The sequence below is a fragment of the Lissotriton vulgaris genome, chromosome 2_1 (assembly GCF_964263255.1).
Source record: "Lissotriton vulgaris chromosome 2_1, aLisVul1.2, whole genome shotgun sequence".
Taxonomy (NCBI): Eukaryota; Metazoa; Chordata; class Amphibia; order Caudata; family Salamandridae; genus Lissotriton; species Lissotriton vulgaris.
Window position 1 is genome coordinate 555,291,698 of NC_141687.1, and position 20,840 is coordinate 555,312,537.

The window sequence follows — 20,840 nt, forward strand, 5'->3', positions numbered from 1 at the left end:
TCTGCATCAGGGGCATGGCACCACTCACATTCCGCAGTATTTCGTAGACCGTATCTGCATAGTCTATCTGGAGTGTAGTACACTCTGTTAAGAAATTCCAGTCTGTGGCGACCATTTAGGGAGAGTTTTCTAGTATTATTGCAGCAGTATCGCCACATATCGTCATCCAGAACAGTATTTACGTCAGTCTGCCACGCCAGCCGTGCCTTAGTGTAGGTGTGCTCTTTATGTGCCTGAGATAGTTTGTACAAGTTTGGACAATAGTTTGTGGGGAGAATCGGCCTTGATAACGTAAGTTCCGGGACTTCCGGAGGCTCCGCCATGTCTTCATCCAATAAGTCGGAGAAAGCGCTTCGGACTCTATGGAACTGGAAAGATGTCAGACGCGGAGGCGCCTCGCAGTCTCTCGCGACCCGCTCCCAAGTCTTGACTACCCCATCGCAGAACAGGTCGCTTGCGACTTTGATGTTCAGTTTCTGCAGTGCAAGAATCACCCCTTTCTTCTGGAGAGGAGGCAGCCACCGGGCCCAGTCTACCGGCATCGCAGGGGAGTATAGTAGTGCTCCATCTTGTGCCTGCAGCAGGCTGTGCCAGGCGTGGTTTGTGGCCGCGATTGAGTCTAGTACTCCAGTCCTACGGTCTGTCGGTTGGAAGATCGTATGAGGAAGCTAGAGAGGGCTTGCGAAAAGTGTTTCCATACGCACATGTGGAATATCTCAGTCTCCATGTATCCAGGTGTGCAAATGAGCAGCCTGGGCCACTCTGTAATATAATTCCAGGTCTGGAGTGCTAAGTCCCCCCATGGCATAAGGCAGAGTAAGTAGCGTCCATTTGGCCCGTGGTGGTCCACCCGCCCAGGGGAGTTTAGTCATTAATTGTTGTAGGCGTGAAAAGAAAGATTTAGGGAGGTCTATCGGAATGGTCATAAACAGAAATAAAAATCTGGGAAGCATGACCATTTTCATTATGGATATTCGACCCATGAGGGAGAGCGGGAGCCTACACCAGGCCTCTACATCATCTTCCAATCTGCTAAAGGCAGTGCCGTAATTAGCTCTAAATAGGATCTCCGCATCAGTGTGAAGTTGGACCCCCAAGTACCTGACCGTGTCGGTGGTCCACTGTAGTGAGTACTCCATAGCCGTGTTTTGTGTAATGGAAGTCAAGGGGAAGGCTAGCGACTTTGACCAATTGACCTTCAAGCCCGCAAATACACCAAATCGAACCACTTCTCTAAGTACCGATGACAGGTTACTATCCGGGTCTCGAACATACAGCAGGGTGTCGTCTGCGTACATTGACACCACAATCTTGTACCCTGGAAAGCCTATACCCTCGTTCCCGTGGTACTCCCGGAGGGCTCAAGCCAGTGGCTCCGCCACTAGGGCATATAGAAGGGGTGAAAGCGGGCACCCCTGCCTGGTGCCTCTATCGATGGGAAAGGAGTCAGTGACCAGGTCACCCATTCGGAGCCGAGCGCACGGCTGATTGTATAGTGCTCCTACCATCTGCAGAAAAGGCTGTCCTAGGCCCATACGTTGCAGCACCAATCGCATAAAGGCCCACTCTACTGAGTCGAAGGTCTTTTCCATATCAAGGAATACTGCTAACGCCTTCCTGTCCTGTCGCACATGTTGCATTGTGCCAAGGACCGTCCTGATATTATACACCAGGTTCCTGCTAGGGATAAATCTAACCTGTTCTGGAGCCACCAGCTTGGGTGCAAGGAGCGCCAGTCGGGTGGCCAAAACATTTGCGAAGAGTTTAGCATCGACGTTCAGCAGAGATAAAGGCCTATAAGAGCTACATTCATCACGGGGTTTGCCTGGTTTCAGTATAGTGACTAGGAGCGCCTCCCTCATGGACTGGGGCATGCTGCCCTCCAAGCAAATATTGTCAAAGAGGGCTGAGTGGTGGGGAAGGAGCTGATCTTTAAAAGCTTTGTAGAAGCCCGCTGTGAGGCCGTCCGCACCCGGCGCGCTGCCCGACTTCATTCTGGACAGAGCATCCAGTATCTCATCTTTTTCAATAGGGAGCATAAGGAAATCCCTATGTGCATTAGTCAGCGTGGAAAGTTTGATGTGGCCAAAGTAGTCATTTATGTCATCCTCAATGTCCCCACTCTTTGATGAGTACAGTTAAGCATTGTAGGTTTTGAATACGTTCGCTATGTCAGTTTCGTCAGTGAGCACCTCTCCGTCTGCGGACTTCACCTCTGTGATATGTGGTCGCCCTCTATGCCCTCCCAATATCCTGGCCAGCACTGCACCGGGTCTTTCTCCCTCCCCGCCGATCTAGCGGTGTCGTATTTCCCCATGTGTCTAATTTCCCTGTCTGCCTCCTCATTCAGCGAGCAGCGTCTTAATGTCATCGCCTATCGCACTGTCTACTAGTCTGCTCTGTCTGCCCTCCAGGTTAGCCAGCTGTCTCTCAAGGTCTGCTTGTCTCTGTCTAATGGACTTAAGTATTCCAGAATGTTTGGACATTGCCACGATCCTTATATATACCCTAAATACCTCCCATACCACTTGGAAACTGTCCACAGAGCCCACATAAGCCTTAAAAAACACATCGATGGCTTCAGCTAGTTCTCGTCTGAACACCGGGTCCAATTAGGAGTATGGTGGGAATCGCCATGTGAATGGCGGCACAGCCTTGCCCGGAATACGCATCTCCAAAAGCACCGGCGAGTGGTCTGATAGTGATGTGATGTGATGTGTGTGATGTGAAATGGGACTTATATAGCGCGCTACCACTCCAAGGAGTATCTTGGAGCTTGGATTCCAGAAAACAGCAGGTAGTAGATGAAAAAGGCTACCAGTCTAAGAAGCACATCATACGAATCCCATACATTCGGAGTTGGACAAGGAGTAGATCCATGTTTTTAGGGACTTTAGGACTGATAGGGTTCTAGGTAACACTCTGCAGTCTCTGATTTGTCCCAACCTGTTGGAGGGTGCCAGCCAGTAATCTATCCTGGTATGGATGTCATGGTAAGCGGAGTAGCGGGTGTATCCCCCCTTGATTTGGGTTTCGGGAGCGCCACACGACCTCCAAGTCCAAACATTTCATCACACTTTGCAACTCCAAGGCTGCAGCCGGGGGTCTACGATGAGGGCCTGCAGACCTGTCCAGCACAGGGTCTAGAATGAGGTTAAGATCTCCCCCCCACAGAAGGTGATTCGGGTCATAGTGTTTGGCTTTGGCAGCGAGGGATCGGTAGAAGTCAGGTGAGTCATAGTTGGGGCCATATGTGTTCATAATTATTAGTTGCAAACCCGGTCCAGTGCACTTAGATATGACAAATCTACCCTCTGTATCCGCTACTAGGGTTTGTAACGTAAGTTTAGATTTTGGGTTTGCCCAGGTTAATACACCCCTTGCATGTGAAGTGAAGCCAGCAGCGGCTATATTGCCCTCTAAGCCTCTACAACGCAGCATATTGCTGTTCATAGGGAGATGAGTTTCCTGAATTAGAGCTATGTCTATGTGGTGACTCTGTAGGTAACTGATGACTTTCCTGACTTTTCGGTGGTCATTTAGGCCACGGACATTCCACGTGAGTGCCCTGAGCTTGGGAACATGTGGGGCTTCAGTCTCAATGGTCAAGTCAGGCATTACAGAGGATCGCAGGCGCCCTAAGCGGGAAATGCACGCTTGTGTCTAATACGCATGTAGTGTCAGAAGTCAGATAGAGCCTCCCCATATATTAACTGAACATTCCCTCCCCAAAACCCCTCTACCCCCCACCCATAGCAGACCAACCCCAACCCGGCCTTGCATGGTTGAACCCCTTCCTCCCCCCTCCCAACCCTGTTAGCTAACTAGTAATCGCCCGAAGGGGCTAAAGGTGCGTACAGCGCGGGGGCCAAGGTTGCTGAGCAGTCAGTAAGTATACTGGGCTCAACACTAGCTTGAGAACCGGTCCGTGTGCCACCGTCCAACATCTTGCTTCGGGTAAGAGAATCAGTCCAGCGCTAAGTAACTCGAGTTCCGCGCAGCCTAGGAGCATATATTACGATTAGCCGCGTCTGCATACTTCTCGGGGACTGATCATAAGCCCAGTAAACATAGTAGCTAGAAACCCAATTGGCTAGTTTCATAGATAACACAAATAACGGAATAGTCTTACCAACAATCAGTTCAAACTGGGAACCTGTTCTCGATCCAAGTTATTCTGACCACCCCAAACCCCGGAGGGAGGTGTGTGCCAGCTTCAATTCCAGTCTCTGGCTAGGCACAGCTCTGATGCTCGAGGTGGGTAAGCACATCTCAATAAGCAACTATAGTTTTCAGGTCATGTCAGTCCTGTTCATCAAGCGGATTCCGGCTTCCCTCAATCTCCGCTTGGCTGCCAGGGTTTCTCCGATGTTCTTTGGACCACACCTTCAGGGCCTGCTGCAGAGCTTTAGTGTCAGTAAAGATATGGGAGTTACCCTGCCGATTAATTCTCAGTCTTGCAGGGTACAACATAGCATAATCTAGCCCTAGATCGTGAAGCTGTTTGTTGTATGGGGTGAAGTGTCTGCGTTCCTCCTGCACTCTAGCTGTAAAGTCTGGATACAGGGAGATTTCGGATCCCTCATACTGCAGTTTCTTCTTGTTGCGGGCCAGTCATAGGGCCGTGTCCCTGTCTCTGTAATTTAAGAGCTTGGCAATAATGGGCCGTGGTGGGGCTCCAGGACGTGGACGAGGACCTAGCCAGCGGTGCGCCCGCTCGACTACAAACATTGTGGAGGAAGCGTCATCCCCTAGTAGTGTGACCAGGAGTTTCTCGACGAACTTCTCCATGTTGCCCGTTGGCGTCGTCTCCGAAACCCCTGGGATTCATATGTTGGAGCGTCTCGAGCGGACCTCTAAATCCTCCGCCTTGTCCTGTATGACTTGCAGTAGCTTGCTGATTTTCTTGCGGTCGTTGTCCAGTTCCGTTTGAGCCTCCTCCACCTCCGTTAGACGTCGCTCAGACATGTCTAGACGCTCCGCATGTTTGTCTACGTGCTCTGCCATGCGGTCCATCCGATACGTGAGGGCATCTATTTTAGTGCCTATAGAGGCCATACTGTCTTCTCCATCGATAAGAGCAAGGTTTTGATATCAGAGTAGACCGAATTCTCTGCGCCTCCCGCATGGTGGGCCTGGTCAGCCTCTTGGGATTCGGAGGGCTTGGAGCGGCAGTTCTCGAAGGAGAGTTTACTCTGAGTCTTGTCCCTTTTCCCCATTCTGGCGTATGGACCGGTGGTGTTCTTTGGGTCAGTACCGCAGAGTTTTGGGGGGAGCAAGCGTCGTCCAATAGCGGAGTAACGCTGGACTATAGAAGTTCCCTAGTGCTCAGGGCGACAGCAAGTCCAGCGCGGGGCGTCGGGCAAAGTAATAAAAAAGAGCACCCCAGAGCACCGGGGACAAAACCCCCCCCAGAGCGTTCTCAAGGCCAATTCCTCTTGTGTTGCTTCGTGTTGACTGAGGGTGACTCACTGCGCCACTGGACCACGCATGGCGGGCAAGGCTCAGGGTCTGCTGTGGAAGAGTTTTTGCGCGCCAAACGTTAACTTCAGGCCTCAGCAATCTGATGTGGTGAGGATCCGCAGCACAGGTGTAGAGGCGGGGCAAGGGGGCTCTCCAGGAGTGTAGGGGGGTCCCACTCGCCGGAACACCTGTCTCCAGGAGAGTGCAGATAGTGAGGTATGTCACAAGCAGACAGGGTCCAGGAGCCAAAAGGGCCTCTCCCCCAGCGCCCCACAAACACAGGGGCCTCCAACAGAATGCAGCCTCCACAGCACGATATTTGGGCCGAGGTGGGGGGGAGGGGGGTGAGGGATTCCTCGGGTGACGTGCGCCTCACCTCCTCGTTGGTCGGCAGATTCGCCCCCCGGGCACCGAGGACCCGATGCATGCCGGACTCTGCCGGTACCCCCCAGCCGCACGTCACTGCACGTCCTCCGGCGTCTAGGATATGCAAGGCAGCGGCCCCGCGGCCTAGTCCGCTCTCTCGGCCGACACGGGCGCCGGCGATGTACTACAACCCCAGGGCCCGGAACTCGGCCCTGCTGCACTCCGGAGCGTGGCAGGCGCTAGCAGATGGTTTCCTGCTGGAATTGCTGAAGGCTTATTGTGGCGGCAGCACAGAGCTCGGGAGTTACGCGTCTGCCATGAGTGCCAGCAAGCTCCGCCCCCCAATTCTACAAAACTTTTAGCGCAGAATTAATCCCTCAACTGACCACCTTTTTTAATCACATCGCGGATGCCCAACAGGTGACACACACCATGCGGGAGGCACTCATCACAGTGATCCCCAAACCAGGGAAAAATCCACAGCAATGCAGTTCTTATCGCCCCATAGCACTTCTCAACCTAGACGCCAAGCTATATGCCAAAATACTAGCCACATGTTTAGAGAATCTGATGCCTGGACTGATGCACCCGGACCAATCCGGCTTCCTCAATGGCAACCAAACGCACAATAATGTGTGCAGAGTAATACACTTAATAGAAAAAACGACTAAAGAGCAGATCCCCGTAGTGCTGCTCGGCTTAGATGCCGAGAAGGCGTTTGATCAAGTGGATTGATCCTTTCTCTTTAATGCCCTTCAGAGATTTGGTTTCTGCTAAACGTTTATAAACATGATTAAGGCTAACTTTGCGGCCCCAAGCTCCAGAGTATAGTTAATGGGGCGAGCTCAGATCCATTCTTACTGGGGAGGGGGAAGAGACAGGGATGCCCATTATCCCAACTCCTCATTGCGCTTAGCATTGAACCCTAGCCGCAAACATCAGAGTGAACCTGATGATCAGGGGTATTGATTTTGGGCCCAACTAACACAAGATCTCTCTATTCGCCGATGACATCCTATTGACACTTTCTGACCCACAACGATCCCTGACAACAATTCAGGAGGAGCTGCGAAGCTTTAAAAAAGTGGCTGGGCTCCACATTAACCTATCCAAATCCTTCCTCCTTAACTTTACTTTAGTGGAAGCAGAGATGGGCGTCCGTCCTAGTGAATACAACCCCATTCCAGAGGGCCAGGAAAAACTAACATATCTAGGTATAAAATTAACACCCAGAATCTTAGGGCTATTTGCAGCTAACTACCCTCCTCACTTACGCCAGCTGATAGCAGATCTTAAACGTTTGGCACGGCTACACTTGTCCTGGATTGGCAGACTACATATCATTAAGATGGTAGTACTCCCGAAGTTTTTGCATCTCTTTCAGAGTCTACTCATTGACTTGGAGCGATATTATTTAGGTTTAAATCTTTTTATTGATATGAAGCCACAAAAAAGAAAGGTGCATAGTAAAAGCGCCACACAGGGGTCAACAGGTTCAAAGTGAAATGCGACTTTCAATATATAAAAAACACTTTCCCCCCACCCACCCCAACAAAAGGAAAAAAGGGGAAATAATGTAGAAACAGAAAAGGGGAGGGAAACCACTCTTCGCCCCCTCGGAGTTCTCTGTTTCCACACAGTGCGACGTGGGCCGTTGTGTTCTAGGTAGAGCTGAAGTGAGTCATACATGGGGGTCCAGAGTAGTGAGGTGCAATAGGCGTAGATATTTGGGGCAATACAGTTCCCTAAATTCTGGGTCTAAAAGAGCTAAAATGGTTGCCAAAGCTCGCCAAAGGAAGAGCCCTTGCCGTCCAGGATGGGGGAGATCTTATCCATGCCCAACACGTGCCAATGACGGTGATACCACCCGGTGTATGTGGGAACCTGCGCAGTTTTCCAGTTTTCCAGTGTATAAGTATGTTCTGTGTAGCCGTACCAACAGCAATGGCTATTTGTTTCCCCCTATGGGACTTCAAGGGGTAAGTGATAGGATTGGGCACTCCCAGGAGAACGTATGCGGGGAACCGTGTCCAAGTATTTGGTAGTGCCCCTACTGATAGGGAACAGTGTTGAGGTGTCCATTCACTTGAACTGTAGCATTGGGGAAACAATAACAATTCAAAAGTGCATTTGCATCTTCTCTCGAATACCAGCACATTATGTTATGTTATGTTATAGATTATTTGTATAGCGCCTATCACCGCCGGTCTCTAAGCGCTTAACAGAAGAACATAGCATAACTGTTACCCCGAGCCCTCAGCTGTCCCCCAATTAAGCTGGAGTAATTGCCTTTCTGAATAGGTGAGTTTTCAGTTTTTTCCTGAAGGGTAGTAGCTGTGATTCTTCCTTCAGAGTGGCCGGAAGCTCATTCCACAGTTCACGGTGGGCCCTGCCCCCTTTGGTTTTTAGTTTAAATCTGGGTTGGATCAGATTGGAAGTTTTACCTAAGCGCAGGGATCTACCAGGAACATATCTCTTCAGACGTTGCATAATGTACTCTGGGGCTTTCCCAAAGAGTGCTTTATGGGCCACACAGAGACACTTAAACTGAACTCTGAATTTCACAGGTAGCCAGTGCAGCTTCTGGAGCAGAGGGGTTGCGTGCGAATTTCTGGGCACGGAGTAGATCAGCCTTACTGCGTCGTTCTGTACCACCTGCAGCTTCCTCAACAGCTTCTGCGACAGGCCGAGATATAAGGCATTGCCATAGTCTAGTCTTGAGATAACTGTGGCAGATACGATCGATTGCAGGGGGGAGGCTGATAAGATGGGGCCCAGCTTTCGTTGTTGCCTCAGCACACCGTGCAAGAGCCAACCACAGCTGAGACTTGAGGGGCCATCGAGAGGTCTGCATCAATCTTTAGACCGAGACTTTTTACCACCATCCCAGGGTTAGGGGTTGTTCCTAGGTCTGGGGGCCAGTACAGGGCACACCAGGGATTCCCTCGATTGGTGATCACCAGCACCTCCGTTTTCTCAGCATTCACTTTCAACAGATTGTTGGTCATCCAGTTGACCGTGAAACTGAGCAGGTTTCTCACTGATTCCTGAGCCTCCTTAGTGTTTTCCAGCTGAACCAATAGCTGGGTATTGTCTGCGTAATTAAAGATTTCGCAGTTTCTACTCCACCAGCGGTTGTAAATAAATGTTAAAGAGCAAGGGGGATAGTGCTGACCACTGGGGCACACCCCATGTCACGTCACTAATCCCAGACAACTGGTCTCCCAGCTCCACCCTCTGAGTTCGTCCTGACAGGAAGGATTCCAGCCACTTAAGCGCATAGCCTGTGATCCCCAGCTTCGCGATACGCTCCAGCAAGATGGTATGGCTGACCGTATCAAAAGCCGCCGACAAGTCCAAGAGAATCAGGGCGCATGGCTGTTTATTGCCTGCTCTGACTCTCAGCTCGTCGGCGACCGAGGCCATAACTAGTTCTGTGCTGTGTTGGGGCCGAAAATCAGCCTGCCTGGCATGAAGTAGATGGTGTTCCTCCAGATGACCGGCTAATGCGCCCAGGACGTGTTTTTTCTAGAATCTTACTCAAGAATGGCAGCTGCGAGATAGGCCTATAGTTTTTTAGAGCCTTTGTGTCAGTTCCTGCTTTCTTTAAAAGTGGGGAGACCCTAGCTTCCTTCAACTGGGTTGGGAGATAACCTGCTTCCAGTGAGTTGTTCAGTAGGCTCAGCACCTGGGGCTGGATGCCTGGCAAGGCCATCTTAAAGATTCTCGGGGGGCAAGGATCAGTGTTAGAGCCAGATTTAATGTGTCCAACAAGCTCTGCTAAGCGTTTGTCGTCGATGGATGGGAAACTGTTCATAGTCCTTGACTGCGCCTGAACCACCGGACTGGGCAGCATAGTTGTGACTGGAGGTGCATTGATATCAGTAATAATATCCTGTACTTTCTGGAGAAAGTAACTTTGGAAAGTGTCACATTCTGGTTGGTCGCTCACAGATATTTTTCCACCCAGCTGCGTGAGTTCCCTTAGTATCACAAAGGTCTCTCGTTGTATGTTAGTCGCCTCTCTAATTCTTCCCTCATAGAAAGCTGACTTTCTCTCCAAGATGTCCGTCTTATATTTTGAGAGTAGAGTTTTAAAGGTTTCAGCCTCTGCTTGACAGTAATTGAGTCTCCTCCTTCTCTCTGCCTTGCGGAGGGCTTACTTCTTCTCTTTCAGTGAAGCATCAAACCATGGTGCTCCCTTCCCTTTAGATCTAGTCCTCTCCATCCGCTCAGGGGCTAGTTTATCTAGAGCAGCGAGCATCCATGTCTTTAACACAGTAGCATCCTGATCCAAGTTTATGCCACTCATATTAGGGGGGGCGGAGGAGAGCAGGGCCGCGATTAGAGAGTTAGCCTCAATCTTCTTCCAGGACCGAACTTTCTTCCACAACTGATTTGGGACAGCCAGTACGGTGTCACCCGGAACCCAGCATTAATCATGAAGTGGTCCGACCAAATGAAAGGACTGACCTCAATTATTTCTGTGTTAGGCAGCGAGGACCAGACAAGGTCCAATGTGTGGCCCTTCACATGGGTAGGACCCACTACTAGCTGTTGCAGGTTGAGCACCGAAAGATTGGCTTCAAACTCTGTCTCAGTGGGCTCTCTAGGTACCTTGTCCCAGTGGTAGTTGAAATCACCTACCACCAAAAGGGACTTGTATCTGGAGGCCAAATCTGTCAGAAGCTCAAGAAAAATATCATTAAAATCCGGTGAGCTCTACGGCAGGCGATATACTACCAGCATCGCAATGCATGAGGATTTAAGTGAGATTTTTATCCCCAGCAGCTCCGCACAGGCACAATTTTCTGCTATGATCTGTGTTACTGTAAGACTTTTTTTAAACAAAATGGCAACACCCCCCCCTCTACAGTCATTGGGGCGGTTATGCCACAGCGCGTCATACTCAGGAGGTAGAGTGGCCAGAATGTCCGGCGTTGATGCCGTACCGAGCCATGTCTCTGAGAGGGCTAGGATATCTATTTCACCATCAGCTAGTAAGGAAAAGACCTCTAAACGATGCTTATGCAATGAGCGCGTATTGAGTGTCGCTATTGTTAGGCCATGAGACTGACGGGAAATGATTGTAGGGTTAATCTGGGGGCATGCGCCCTCTGTCTGCACCAGGGCCTCAGCCTGTAATTTGGCCAGCGTTACCTCATCTAGCCCAGTGGAGCCTGTCTTTAGGACCCGAAGGCTGCCCGGCAAATAGGTGCGTGGTCGAGCAGAGTTAGTGGCCCCTAGGTCCGTCCTGGCCCGGACGGGCACAGACGGGCTTTCCTCTGGCGCTCCTCCGGCGCGCCGCTGCGCGCGATCGCTGCGCGCTTGCATACTAGTAGATTTAAGTAGTATGTGGCTGAGGGTACTCGCAAAGACTAGACCGCTAACCCCCAAAACGTTGTGTCAGCGTCTCTAGCCCACACCCAAGATGGCGGACGGGCGTGAGGCGGCGAGGGAATCACCGAAATGGTGAGATGTGCTTCAAGTAATTATTATGGTGCGAGCAATGCGATCAATTGGGTGAGCGTGGGGTCACAAAATAATACTATGACAAGGATTCGAAAATTTCCAAATTACAATAAACAAATTTTAAAAAGGAGCACGACTCTAACAATGTAAAACAGCAAGAACTCGAATGGCAGCAGCAGCTCAGTAATTCTGAATCAGTGTCAGTGTCTGCTCTAGATATGGCCAGTGGACACGGCCGAAGGCTTTTTCTGCATCAACCGTCAACAGTATGTATTCTCCGGGGATACGGGAAGCCTTTCCAATCAGGTGTGCGACTCTTTTGGTGTTATTGCTCGTCTGGCGCTGAGGGCTTAGGCGGGCGGCCAGAATCCCAGTGTACAGTTTCAAGTCAATGTTTCACAGTGAAATAGGTCGGTAGGACCCACATGATGTTTTATCCTTACCTGGTTTCGGTATAACGACTACTGCTGCCTCTAACCTGGAAACATGAATTTCTCCCGGTTTGGCGAAGGAGTTAAAGAGCCGAGTGAGGAGGGGGACCAGCGTGGTGCAAAATTACTTATAAAAGGCTGAAGTATAGCCGTCGGGGCCAGGAGATTTACCCAATTTCAAGCGGGCGAAGGCAGGTATGACCTCCTCGACCCTGATAACTCTCTTGATGTGGGTCGCCTGGTCAGGCGTCAAACTAGGAAGACTAGCCTGTGGCAGATAAGAGTCAATGTCCGGTGCCTCCAGAGGCTGCTCAGCATATAGCTGTGAGTAAAATTCCCGGAATGTTTCGGTAATGGCCAAGGCATCCGGGCAGAGTGCTCCTGAAGGACCCCTGACCTCCCGGAATCCATTCCGTTGTAGGGCCTCACGTAGCTTGTGCTCGAGTAATTGCCCACACTTGTCCCCTCCCACATAGAAGGAATGTCGCAGGCGCATTGTCGCGTATTCTGCCCTGTCCCTATCCAGGGCCGTCAATTCCACTCTGGCTGCTTTTAACTGTTTCCATGCCCACAGGGCCCCGGTGCGTTGGTGTATCAGCTCCAACTTCTGCACCCTAAGAGTCAATTCCTCTCTCTTTCTCTGGCGCTCTTTATTGTCAGCCGTAGATATGGCAACCACTTTGCCTCTTATGACAGCTTCGAGTGCCGCCTATCTAGTGGAGAGTACAGTGTCTGAGTTATCGTTATGTAGCAAATAATCGTTTATCGTCCGCTGTATGCGTGTGACCGTATTGCGACGGTGTAGCAGAGCGTCTCTAAAGCGCCAGAGACTTGCCGGGGGATGTGTCTGTGGGAAGGCTAGGTGAGTACCACAGTGAAGTGGTGGGAAAGAGTCGCTGCTAGCATGTCAGCTGAGAGTGTAATATCCAGGATGGATTTGGTACCCAGAAAATAATTTAGTCTGACGTACGTTTTGTGTGCATTGGAATAAAAGGAAAAGTTTCTTGTGTCCGGATGGAAATGTCGCCAGAGGTCCGTGAGGCAAAGGTCGTGTAAGTTGGTATGTCTGGTTGGAGAAAGGGATCCGACTTGGCTAGTGCGTTGTGCAGACCGGTCCTTGACATTATCAAACACTAAATTGAGGTGCCCCCATCAGTATCTGATGGTCCTGGGTGGTGATCGCTTCCATCAGTGCTCACCTAAGTAGCGTTTCTGGCCGCCATTGGGTGCATAAATCGAGCCCACCGTGAATGTGCGTCCCCCTACAATGAATTGGTATGTGAGGAGCCTGCCTCGTATTTCAGCCAGCCCTCTTTGCAGGTCTAGAAGAGTAAAATTGGGTTGGAAATGAATGAGACCAAAGCCTGTGACAGTCTTTTGCAAGAAGATGAGTTTCCTGAAGAAGACAGATATCTGCCCCGTACCCTCAAGATAAGAAAGGGGTGCCTTAAGTTTAATCGGGTTGTTAAGGCCCCTAATGTTGAGAGTGAGGATTCTAATGGAGGGAGGTGGCATTCAAACCAGGGGGGGGGGGGTGTACGCCACCACAAGGTAGTCCCCGTAGGATTAGGACTCTCACACAGCCACATGCATTCCTCATACAACAGTAGTTGTTAGGAGGGGAAAGTGTCCCATAAGCCACGGAAAGCCCCAGGCTAGGAAGAGGAGAAAGAGGGCAGAGGAAGGCCAGGAAAAAGGAAGAACCATGACCAAAAAGGTAAATGGATAAAAAAAGAAAAAACCCCAATAAGCGCAACCGGCGCTGAAAATTGTTCAAAATTCAAACATTGTCCGTCATCCAGGGATGAACAGAGAAGAAGTCCATTGGGCGATCGCGCGACCAAAGTCAACTCTTCCCTCCACCCTCCTCCACCCAAACATAATAAAGAAAGGATACAGTCATATACAGGAGTACTCAGTCAGTCAATGCTTTGGCCAATGCCCACGGCAATGCTTCCAGAGCTGCATGCTGCTCCATCTTATTCACTGCGGGATCTGGTCGGCGGGCCTTTCGACGCTGCCTCTGCTGCCACCACTGAGGTCTTCCATCTCCGGAAACTTGGTCTGCACGAGCCCCCTCATCTGCGTCTTCAGGAGGGTGATCCCGAGGAGCTTGCTAGCTTCCAGCAGAGAGCGGAGCTGGAATAGTTTACCATTGTGCCGAAACACTAGGCGGAAAGGGTGCCCTAGGACTAAGGGATGTTACGCTGTCTGAGGACTTCTGTGATGGGCCGGAAGGATCTACACTTCAGGAGAGTAATTGCTGCAATGTCCTGGTACAGGGAGGGTGTCTGGTTGTGGAAAGAAAGTTGTTGCAGGGAGCGCGCCTTGCGCAGGATCTCTTTTTTAGTATGGAAATCTTGGATGCAGACCACTATGTCAGCGGGGGTGCTGTTGCTGCCCTGGGGCCCACCCTGTGAGCGCGATTCAATTTCAGCGTAGTGTCCAGGGGATTACAGAGAATGTGACTGAACAGTTCCCGGACGTAGGCAAATATGTCCCAGTCTTCTTTATTAGTGCCCACCCCTCGTATCCTGATGTTATGGTGCCGGGAACGATTTTCCAAATGAGACTGCACGTCCACCTGTTGCTCGTGAATACGGAGGACCTCCTGTTGTAAAGCCGCCATCTCAGTGTCTCGAGAGTCACTTTATTCTTCCAGGGTCGCCACCCTCTCCCCTATGCCATCCACATCCTTGCGGATGTCTCTGAGCTCCGTGGTTAAGTCACGCTTGACAGTTTGGAGGTCCTCACGCAGGGTGGCAAATAGGGACTCCAAGAAGCCCCGTGTCACAGGAGCATCCGACAAGGTCGCCATCTGCGATGATGGGATCAAGTGTTCCGAGTCGCCAGACCCCCCACTTTGTGCCTTGGCGAACAAGTCCTTCAATGCGTTTTTCTCCCTAGTGGCAGACTTGTCCTTCTGACCCCTGGCCGCGTCTTGGTCAGGGTCCACTCCCGTACAGCTGTGGTCACCCTGGAGAGGTGGAACAAGGTCCAAAAAACATCGGGACCGGGGGGCCCAATGAGAAGGCACAACCCTTCAGTGAAATGTCCCGGGGGCTGATAGTAGGGTTGGTCCGTCGGTTCCAGAAATGCCCCGGGATGATTGTTAGGGGACCTCTGGGTGGGAGACCTGTATCCATATGAGTGTAGCTAGGCAGCGGCACAGCTTATAAACAGTTGGGCCGGATGTTCGAGGAGGGTGGCTATGTTCAAACGAGTCCAGGCTCCGGGCCTGCAGCGTCGACCCCGGGCAGGGCCGCACACACCAAGGAGTCCTCTGCAGGGGGGAAACCCAGGAGCCAGCAGCAGAAACGGACCTCAGGTGCACCAAGGTCATGGAGGCAGCCAGTAGTGAGGCCTAAGCCAGTCCAGGAACCGCCCCGGGGAAGCCCAGCGCACCCGAGGAGACCGCTGAAGTGGGCCACAGGGACGGAGGGCAAAATGCCCCCCGATCGGCTCCACCAAGCGTCGATATCACCGTCGCCCAAGGACGCGTCGCCCAAGCAGAGTAAGTTGTCAGAGTCAAGCAGGCGAGACACACTGGTCGTAAAGATGGCGGCCAGTGCTGGGGCAGTCTACTCTCTCCGGGCGCGGCGGATCAAGATTCAGCCAACGGTCAGGTAGGTTGTGCCTTTTGTGGTTAAGAGGCTAGAGACAGCACAGCAGAGATCTAGAAGGGTCCCCAGCGGTGGATTTAGTGAGTCCGGCAGGGAGGAGGGGACTCCCAGGGCTCACCTCTTGCGCTCCGGCGGTCCAATGATGACGGAGCGCCGCCGGTCCCCAACGGCGTCATCTCTCCTTCGGCAGCGCTCTCGGGAGGGGGCACGGCAATCAGGCTCCTCAACATGCTCCGGCAGTCGCCCCCGGGATCCACAGATCAAAGCCTCAGAAGCGTCACCTCCTCCGCAGCGCCGTCAGCAAAGCCGCCTGCCCAAGCCGCTCACGAACAAAGGCCACAGACTCACCACGCCGCGCGCTGCTCCTCTCCAGTGCCACTTACGGGGTCTAGGGCTGGCGCCACAGAGCCTCTCCCTCACCAACCACCTCCTCCTCACCTTCATCCTCCCGACCTGAAGGATGGGACGGATCTGGAGATGGATTCGCTACTTGCCTCGGCGAACCTGGCGAATTCGTATGCAACACTTCACCCTCGGCGTCCTGCTCTTCCGAAGCCGAAGACACCACGACCTTCTCAACCAGCTTCACCCGCAACTTCGGCTTCGAACCCGAGTCCTTCCTCGAGTGATGCCGGGACTCATGGGTTCTCTTCTTATGTTTCTTCTTTGAAGATCGTGAAGCATGGGCCGAGGACGAGTCCGAGCGCGACCTCGATCGAGACCTTGACCTCGAACGCCGAGTTCGCGACCTCAAACTTTTCTTCTCTTTTCTGCCTTTAAGTTTAGCCACGAGAAGCTTGGTTTCTCTCTCCCGGAGGGCCTTAGGTGTCATCTTCTTACAAGACTGGCAGTCTTCGGCGTCATGGTCGGAGCTTAGACACCATACGCAGCATTCATGTGGATCCGTAATGGACATAGTTTTCCAACATTCGCCACAAACTTTAAACCCGGTCTTCTTCGAAGGCATGTCGAGAGAGAAGACAATGAAGCACAATTATTTCAAAGTAACAAAGTTACAGCAATTGCTACGGACGATCCCTAGAAAATCGTTAGCGTCGACGACGCGGAAAAAAGGCAACTGATGTCATCACGCCGGTGTGGGCCTAATATGGTGTCGGTGACATCAGCGGAGTCGTGCGCGATGCCGTGCCTCTATAACGTCGCCCACGTCAGCGCAAAGCTACAAAAGAATTTCCGAATGTTGCTGACGCAAGGGGGATATTCAAAAGGTGAGGAATCCACTGGCAGATGTATCTATCAGAAACGGCAATTGCCGCTGCTTGGAAGAGTGGGGCCGGCCATGACACAATGGCATGCACGTTTGTGGCAAGCAACCAGTATGGAACGTATGAGTGACATCTTTAAGGGCCACATTTTAAAAATGTGAATATGCCTGCGGCCCCTTGTTCAGCTACTTATCTAGAAGTCTTCGGCTGACCACCTGCCCATCGAGAATCAGAGCACTGCACCTTTTCCATTTCTAAGTAGTGCCACCCTTCCCACTAGAACCCACTCCAGAGCTATGGTCGCATCCCCAGATCGCCCAGGTCCCCTGTTTAGGCCCAGTTTCTATACTTTTCTTTCCTTTTTAAAATGTATTATTAGTTTTCTTCTCACTTTCCATATCTTCCGCCCATCAGTGGAAGCAGCATTACAATATCTGTACACGGGAATAGATTAATGAGAAAAGGGAGGGATAGGGGAGGGAGGAGGAGTGTTTAGTTCAGGGGAGTTGTTCGAAATATGTAGTATGAGCATCATGGTAATACTTGAACATGCAGCTGAAGAGACGACAAACTCTGTACAAGGAAACAGTTATCCCACGGCTATAGGCGGGGGCAATGATTGAATGTATTACTATGTCTGATGATTCATGTTTTGAAAAATCAAGCTTAATTTGTCATCAAGTGTGACATTTTTGCTGCTTTGAGAACAAAAATATGCCATAATAGTGAAATTAAACATTTAAATGGCAAAGAGAAATTCACTTTTCTCACGCTGCATAAATTCTACTGTAAGGGTTTTGATTCATACTGTAGAAAAAAATCACATCAACACTTCACTGGGGACTTTAACATAATCTCATATCTTTAACAACTGCGTATAGCAAACTACAGGTGAAAGGTCTGCAGTTAACTTTTGGAAATTAAAAAGGAGCTTTGTTGCACAGTGGAGATTGAAACAACTTTCTTTGCTCCAAATCATACAGTAGAGGATGGATTCCATGGCAAGTTCACAGATATACTCTACAGAAACCTGAGCACCAGCAGAATCACATGTTCCATTATCTCTACGTTTTGTTTTCGGAAATGTTCAAAACTTATTGGGTGCTCGAATACATGCACAGGACCACTGTTTCCTATCAATTTTTTTATATTTTCCTATTTTGCAAATTAACATGCAGCATCAATTAAAGTGACAGAAACAATAACTTTCTAATAACGTATTCAGTTTCTGGGAAAGTGAACAATACCTTAGATGTGCGGAGCTGCCTAAAAATGTCAGTGAGGCGCTGTATTTTGCATTCTAGCTGAGAGATCTGGGCCTGCAGCCAGCTCCAGCGGCTACCAATTCTGGCTCTGTCTTTGTACCACAACCATTCTGGAGTAGGCTTACTGTGAACAAAATAAATTACTGATTAACGATCAAGAAAGAGAAGCTGCACAATCTCAACATTAGGCAACCACCTCAAATATGATAGCCTATATTAACATTGTGACTTCTTTTGAGATGTATTAATAATTTTCTGTAAAAAAATGAACACAGTAAATAGCAACATCAGATAAACCCCTTAACTGCTGCTGCCCGCGGACCCCCCTCTCCCCCACCTTCAGTGCGGAGGCCTTTTTAGGTCTTGCCTATGCAGCGTGCATGTGCTGCGAAGGCAAAAAGACCTTTTGGGATCGCTTTGGCTTTTCAGCCAAGCACATGCACGCGTTCCAATGCCTTCAATGGCAACGCATGCATGTCAGGAGATTCACTTGCGGGAGCGAGCACAGCAGCAATTATCACTCCTGCAAGTGAATTTCGCAGCCCCCCTCCTCCCCCTGCTGGCCGGGCACCTCACCCTGCTCCCGGCAGCCTGCCATGCTTGTGATTGTCTTCTCTGCTTACGGTACCTTGTTGCAGAGTTGCAGCCATCTTGAAAAGATAACATCAACTCATACTTATCAATTAGTGGATCATAAGCTCACTTTGCCTTTAAGAATATAAAACTGGTTTATTTTTTTTTTGTTAAGATAAAGGAAATTGGGCAAACGTTTTAATTATTAAACCATAATAATATATTAATATATATACTTAGTATCTTTTAAAATACTTCATTTTTACTTCAAGATTGATAAACATTTGCTTTGTAAAAAGAAAGCTTACGTTTACTAAAGATTGATTAGAAAGTTTCAGTGCATAGGACGAGGTGTATCGCGAGCGGCTGAAAAAGAAAAGCTCCAAGATGACGTGTAGATTCGCAGGGAACAGGCTCGTTCCACAGGGTCCGAACACTTTTAGTTAAGTAGTTTGCAGACTTGAGAATACGATTCAATTAAAGGGATACAACCCTGTGTTTTAATCTAAAAGTTGCCGTTCCTCATTACGCTGAAAGTGACAGCTCTAACTCTTGCGCTTATCGTTTCTGTTTCCGGGTGGCGGGCCCCCCGAGCGCTGTGAGAGGCCAGAACGGAGCGGCGGCCAAGGCCCGAGGAGGCCTAGCTAGGGGGTTCTGGAGGGGGCACCGCTATGGCTAAATTGGTGCAAAGCGCCAACCCCAGGGGGATGAAATCAGACGGCTTCGCAGACGTATTACAGCGGGCCCGGCAAGTGAGGGGAGGGCAGGGGGCCCGGTGCTCCTGGGGCGGCCCAGTGGAGCAGGGCAGCGGAGGTAGACCTCTAGGACAGCGGCACAGGTGGCCCTGGGGCCAGAGGGCAAGGCCATATGGTCCTGGGCCTCAACACTCCTGGGCAGTGTTGGGAGTGGCTCGGGAGCTCGGAATGAGTTTGAGAGTCTGCCACATTTGAGGGTACGGGGAGAGCCAACCATGCCCGAAGGTGGCCAGGTGTCGGCCTACTCTCCACTGTAAATTTAGAAGCGAATGTCCCCGTGCTGCAACTTTAGCCCCCCGCCCCAGTGCTGCAACTTTAGCCCCGCTCCAGTGCTGACACTTTAGCCTCCCGCTCCAGTGCTGCAAGTTTGAGAGTGAGACTTGGGTAACGTTATTTGGTGCTCGCCCCTTAACTATGCCAAATTTGTGGTAGGTACTGCCTGCGTGTTACAGCTTAAAGGGATGAAGATGCTCTCGCAGCAACTTGGGATGTGTTGCCAGTACCTCTCTGCCATTACTTGATCTGGGTGGAAATAGTATTCTTTCCTGTTTTGGTTTGACTCCGTTAGATTTCTCGAGGATGGGTCTCTGAACTTGAACATGTCTATAGCTACACAAGTGAGGTCATATAGGGATCAGATTTTGGTTCATTTGATTGTCTTTCTTTTTGGAAATGTACACAGTGCACCCTTGCTTATGAATGTATGGTTGTGCCTGTTATCTCCAAGGCGGACTTAGAGGAGGAATTACTACGACACGTGGTTCAATACTAGACTGTTGTCTTCCCTCTCTGCTCTTTCTGTAGATGCTGTGTTTCGTGGCGTTCTTGCTATAGGGCAGTTTGAGTGGTATGATTACTTTAAGGTCCTCTTCTACTGCATCTGTATCAGTGGGGTGTTATGTCTCTTTTTGGACAGCTATTGGTTGCCTAGACACTCTTTTAAAGTTCTTAGGGGCATGCAGTATGTTTTGATATGTCAATTTGGTTTGGGACCCAGACTACCAGTCAATGGTGCAGGCACTGTGCCATGATACTATGTTGCATACCTTCAGAAAGTATGTTAATGCCATCTGTTTTAGACTTATGCGTCTTTGTAAGATGAGGGCTTTGGAGTAACCGTTATACTAGTTTGTGGTCTTTTTTTATTTTTATGGTGGAGCACCCCTACTTTAGCTCAATGTTTTATGCTCCTGTAATACTTCCTGTTTTCATCCTTTCCAAAGATTTAAGATACATGCTTGTTTCAGCCACATGGTTTGTACTTTTATGATCTGCTAAACTCCTGCCATAGAGCAGAAACACTGCCTACTGAACACTGACCAGCCTAGTTAGGTTCTTGTAGTAACCCAGCAGTTCCTTTTGACTTCTGTTGTTCCTTTTGACTTCTGTTGAACCCCACTAGGAGCAGGGTACTCTTGGCCTAAGTAGCTTTGACAATTTGAATCTAAAAAGTGTACACAAAAATGCAGAAAAGTATACATAAAAAACATGACTATTTTATATAATTAAAAAATAAAATACCAAAATTGAAATTCTAATTTTATTTATGCCAAACTCTAGATCATCACTTGTCTCTTATGCTCTTAATGCTCCTTTTTGTGGCACGTGCCAGCTCTTCAATTCAGGCTACCACTTTTCTATTGGAGATTCTGTTTGTTCTGACCAA

At 50.1% G+C, this 20,840-nt stretch overlaps 1 protein-coding gene across 1 annotated transcript in view; it reads right to left on the reverse strand.

Moving 5' to 3' along the window:
• Nucleotides 1-20,840, reverse strand: part of KANSL1L (KAT8 regulatory NSL complex subunit 1 like) — a 2,604,205-nt gene that overhangs the window by 2,402,085 nt on the left and 181,280 nt on the right. The window contains exon 2 of the mRNA XM_086954111.1: nucleotides 17,829-17,970. Coding sequence (XP_086810237.1) covers nucleotides 17,829-17,970 — 142 coding nt within the window. The remainder of the gene's footprint in view (nucleotides 1-17,828; nucleotides 17,971-20,840) is intronic.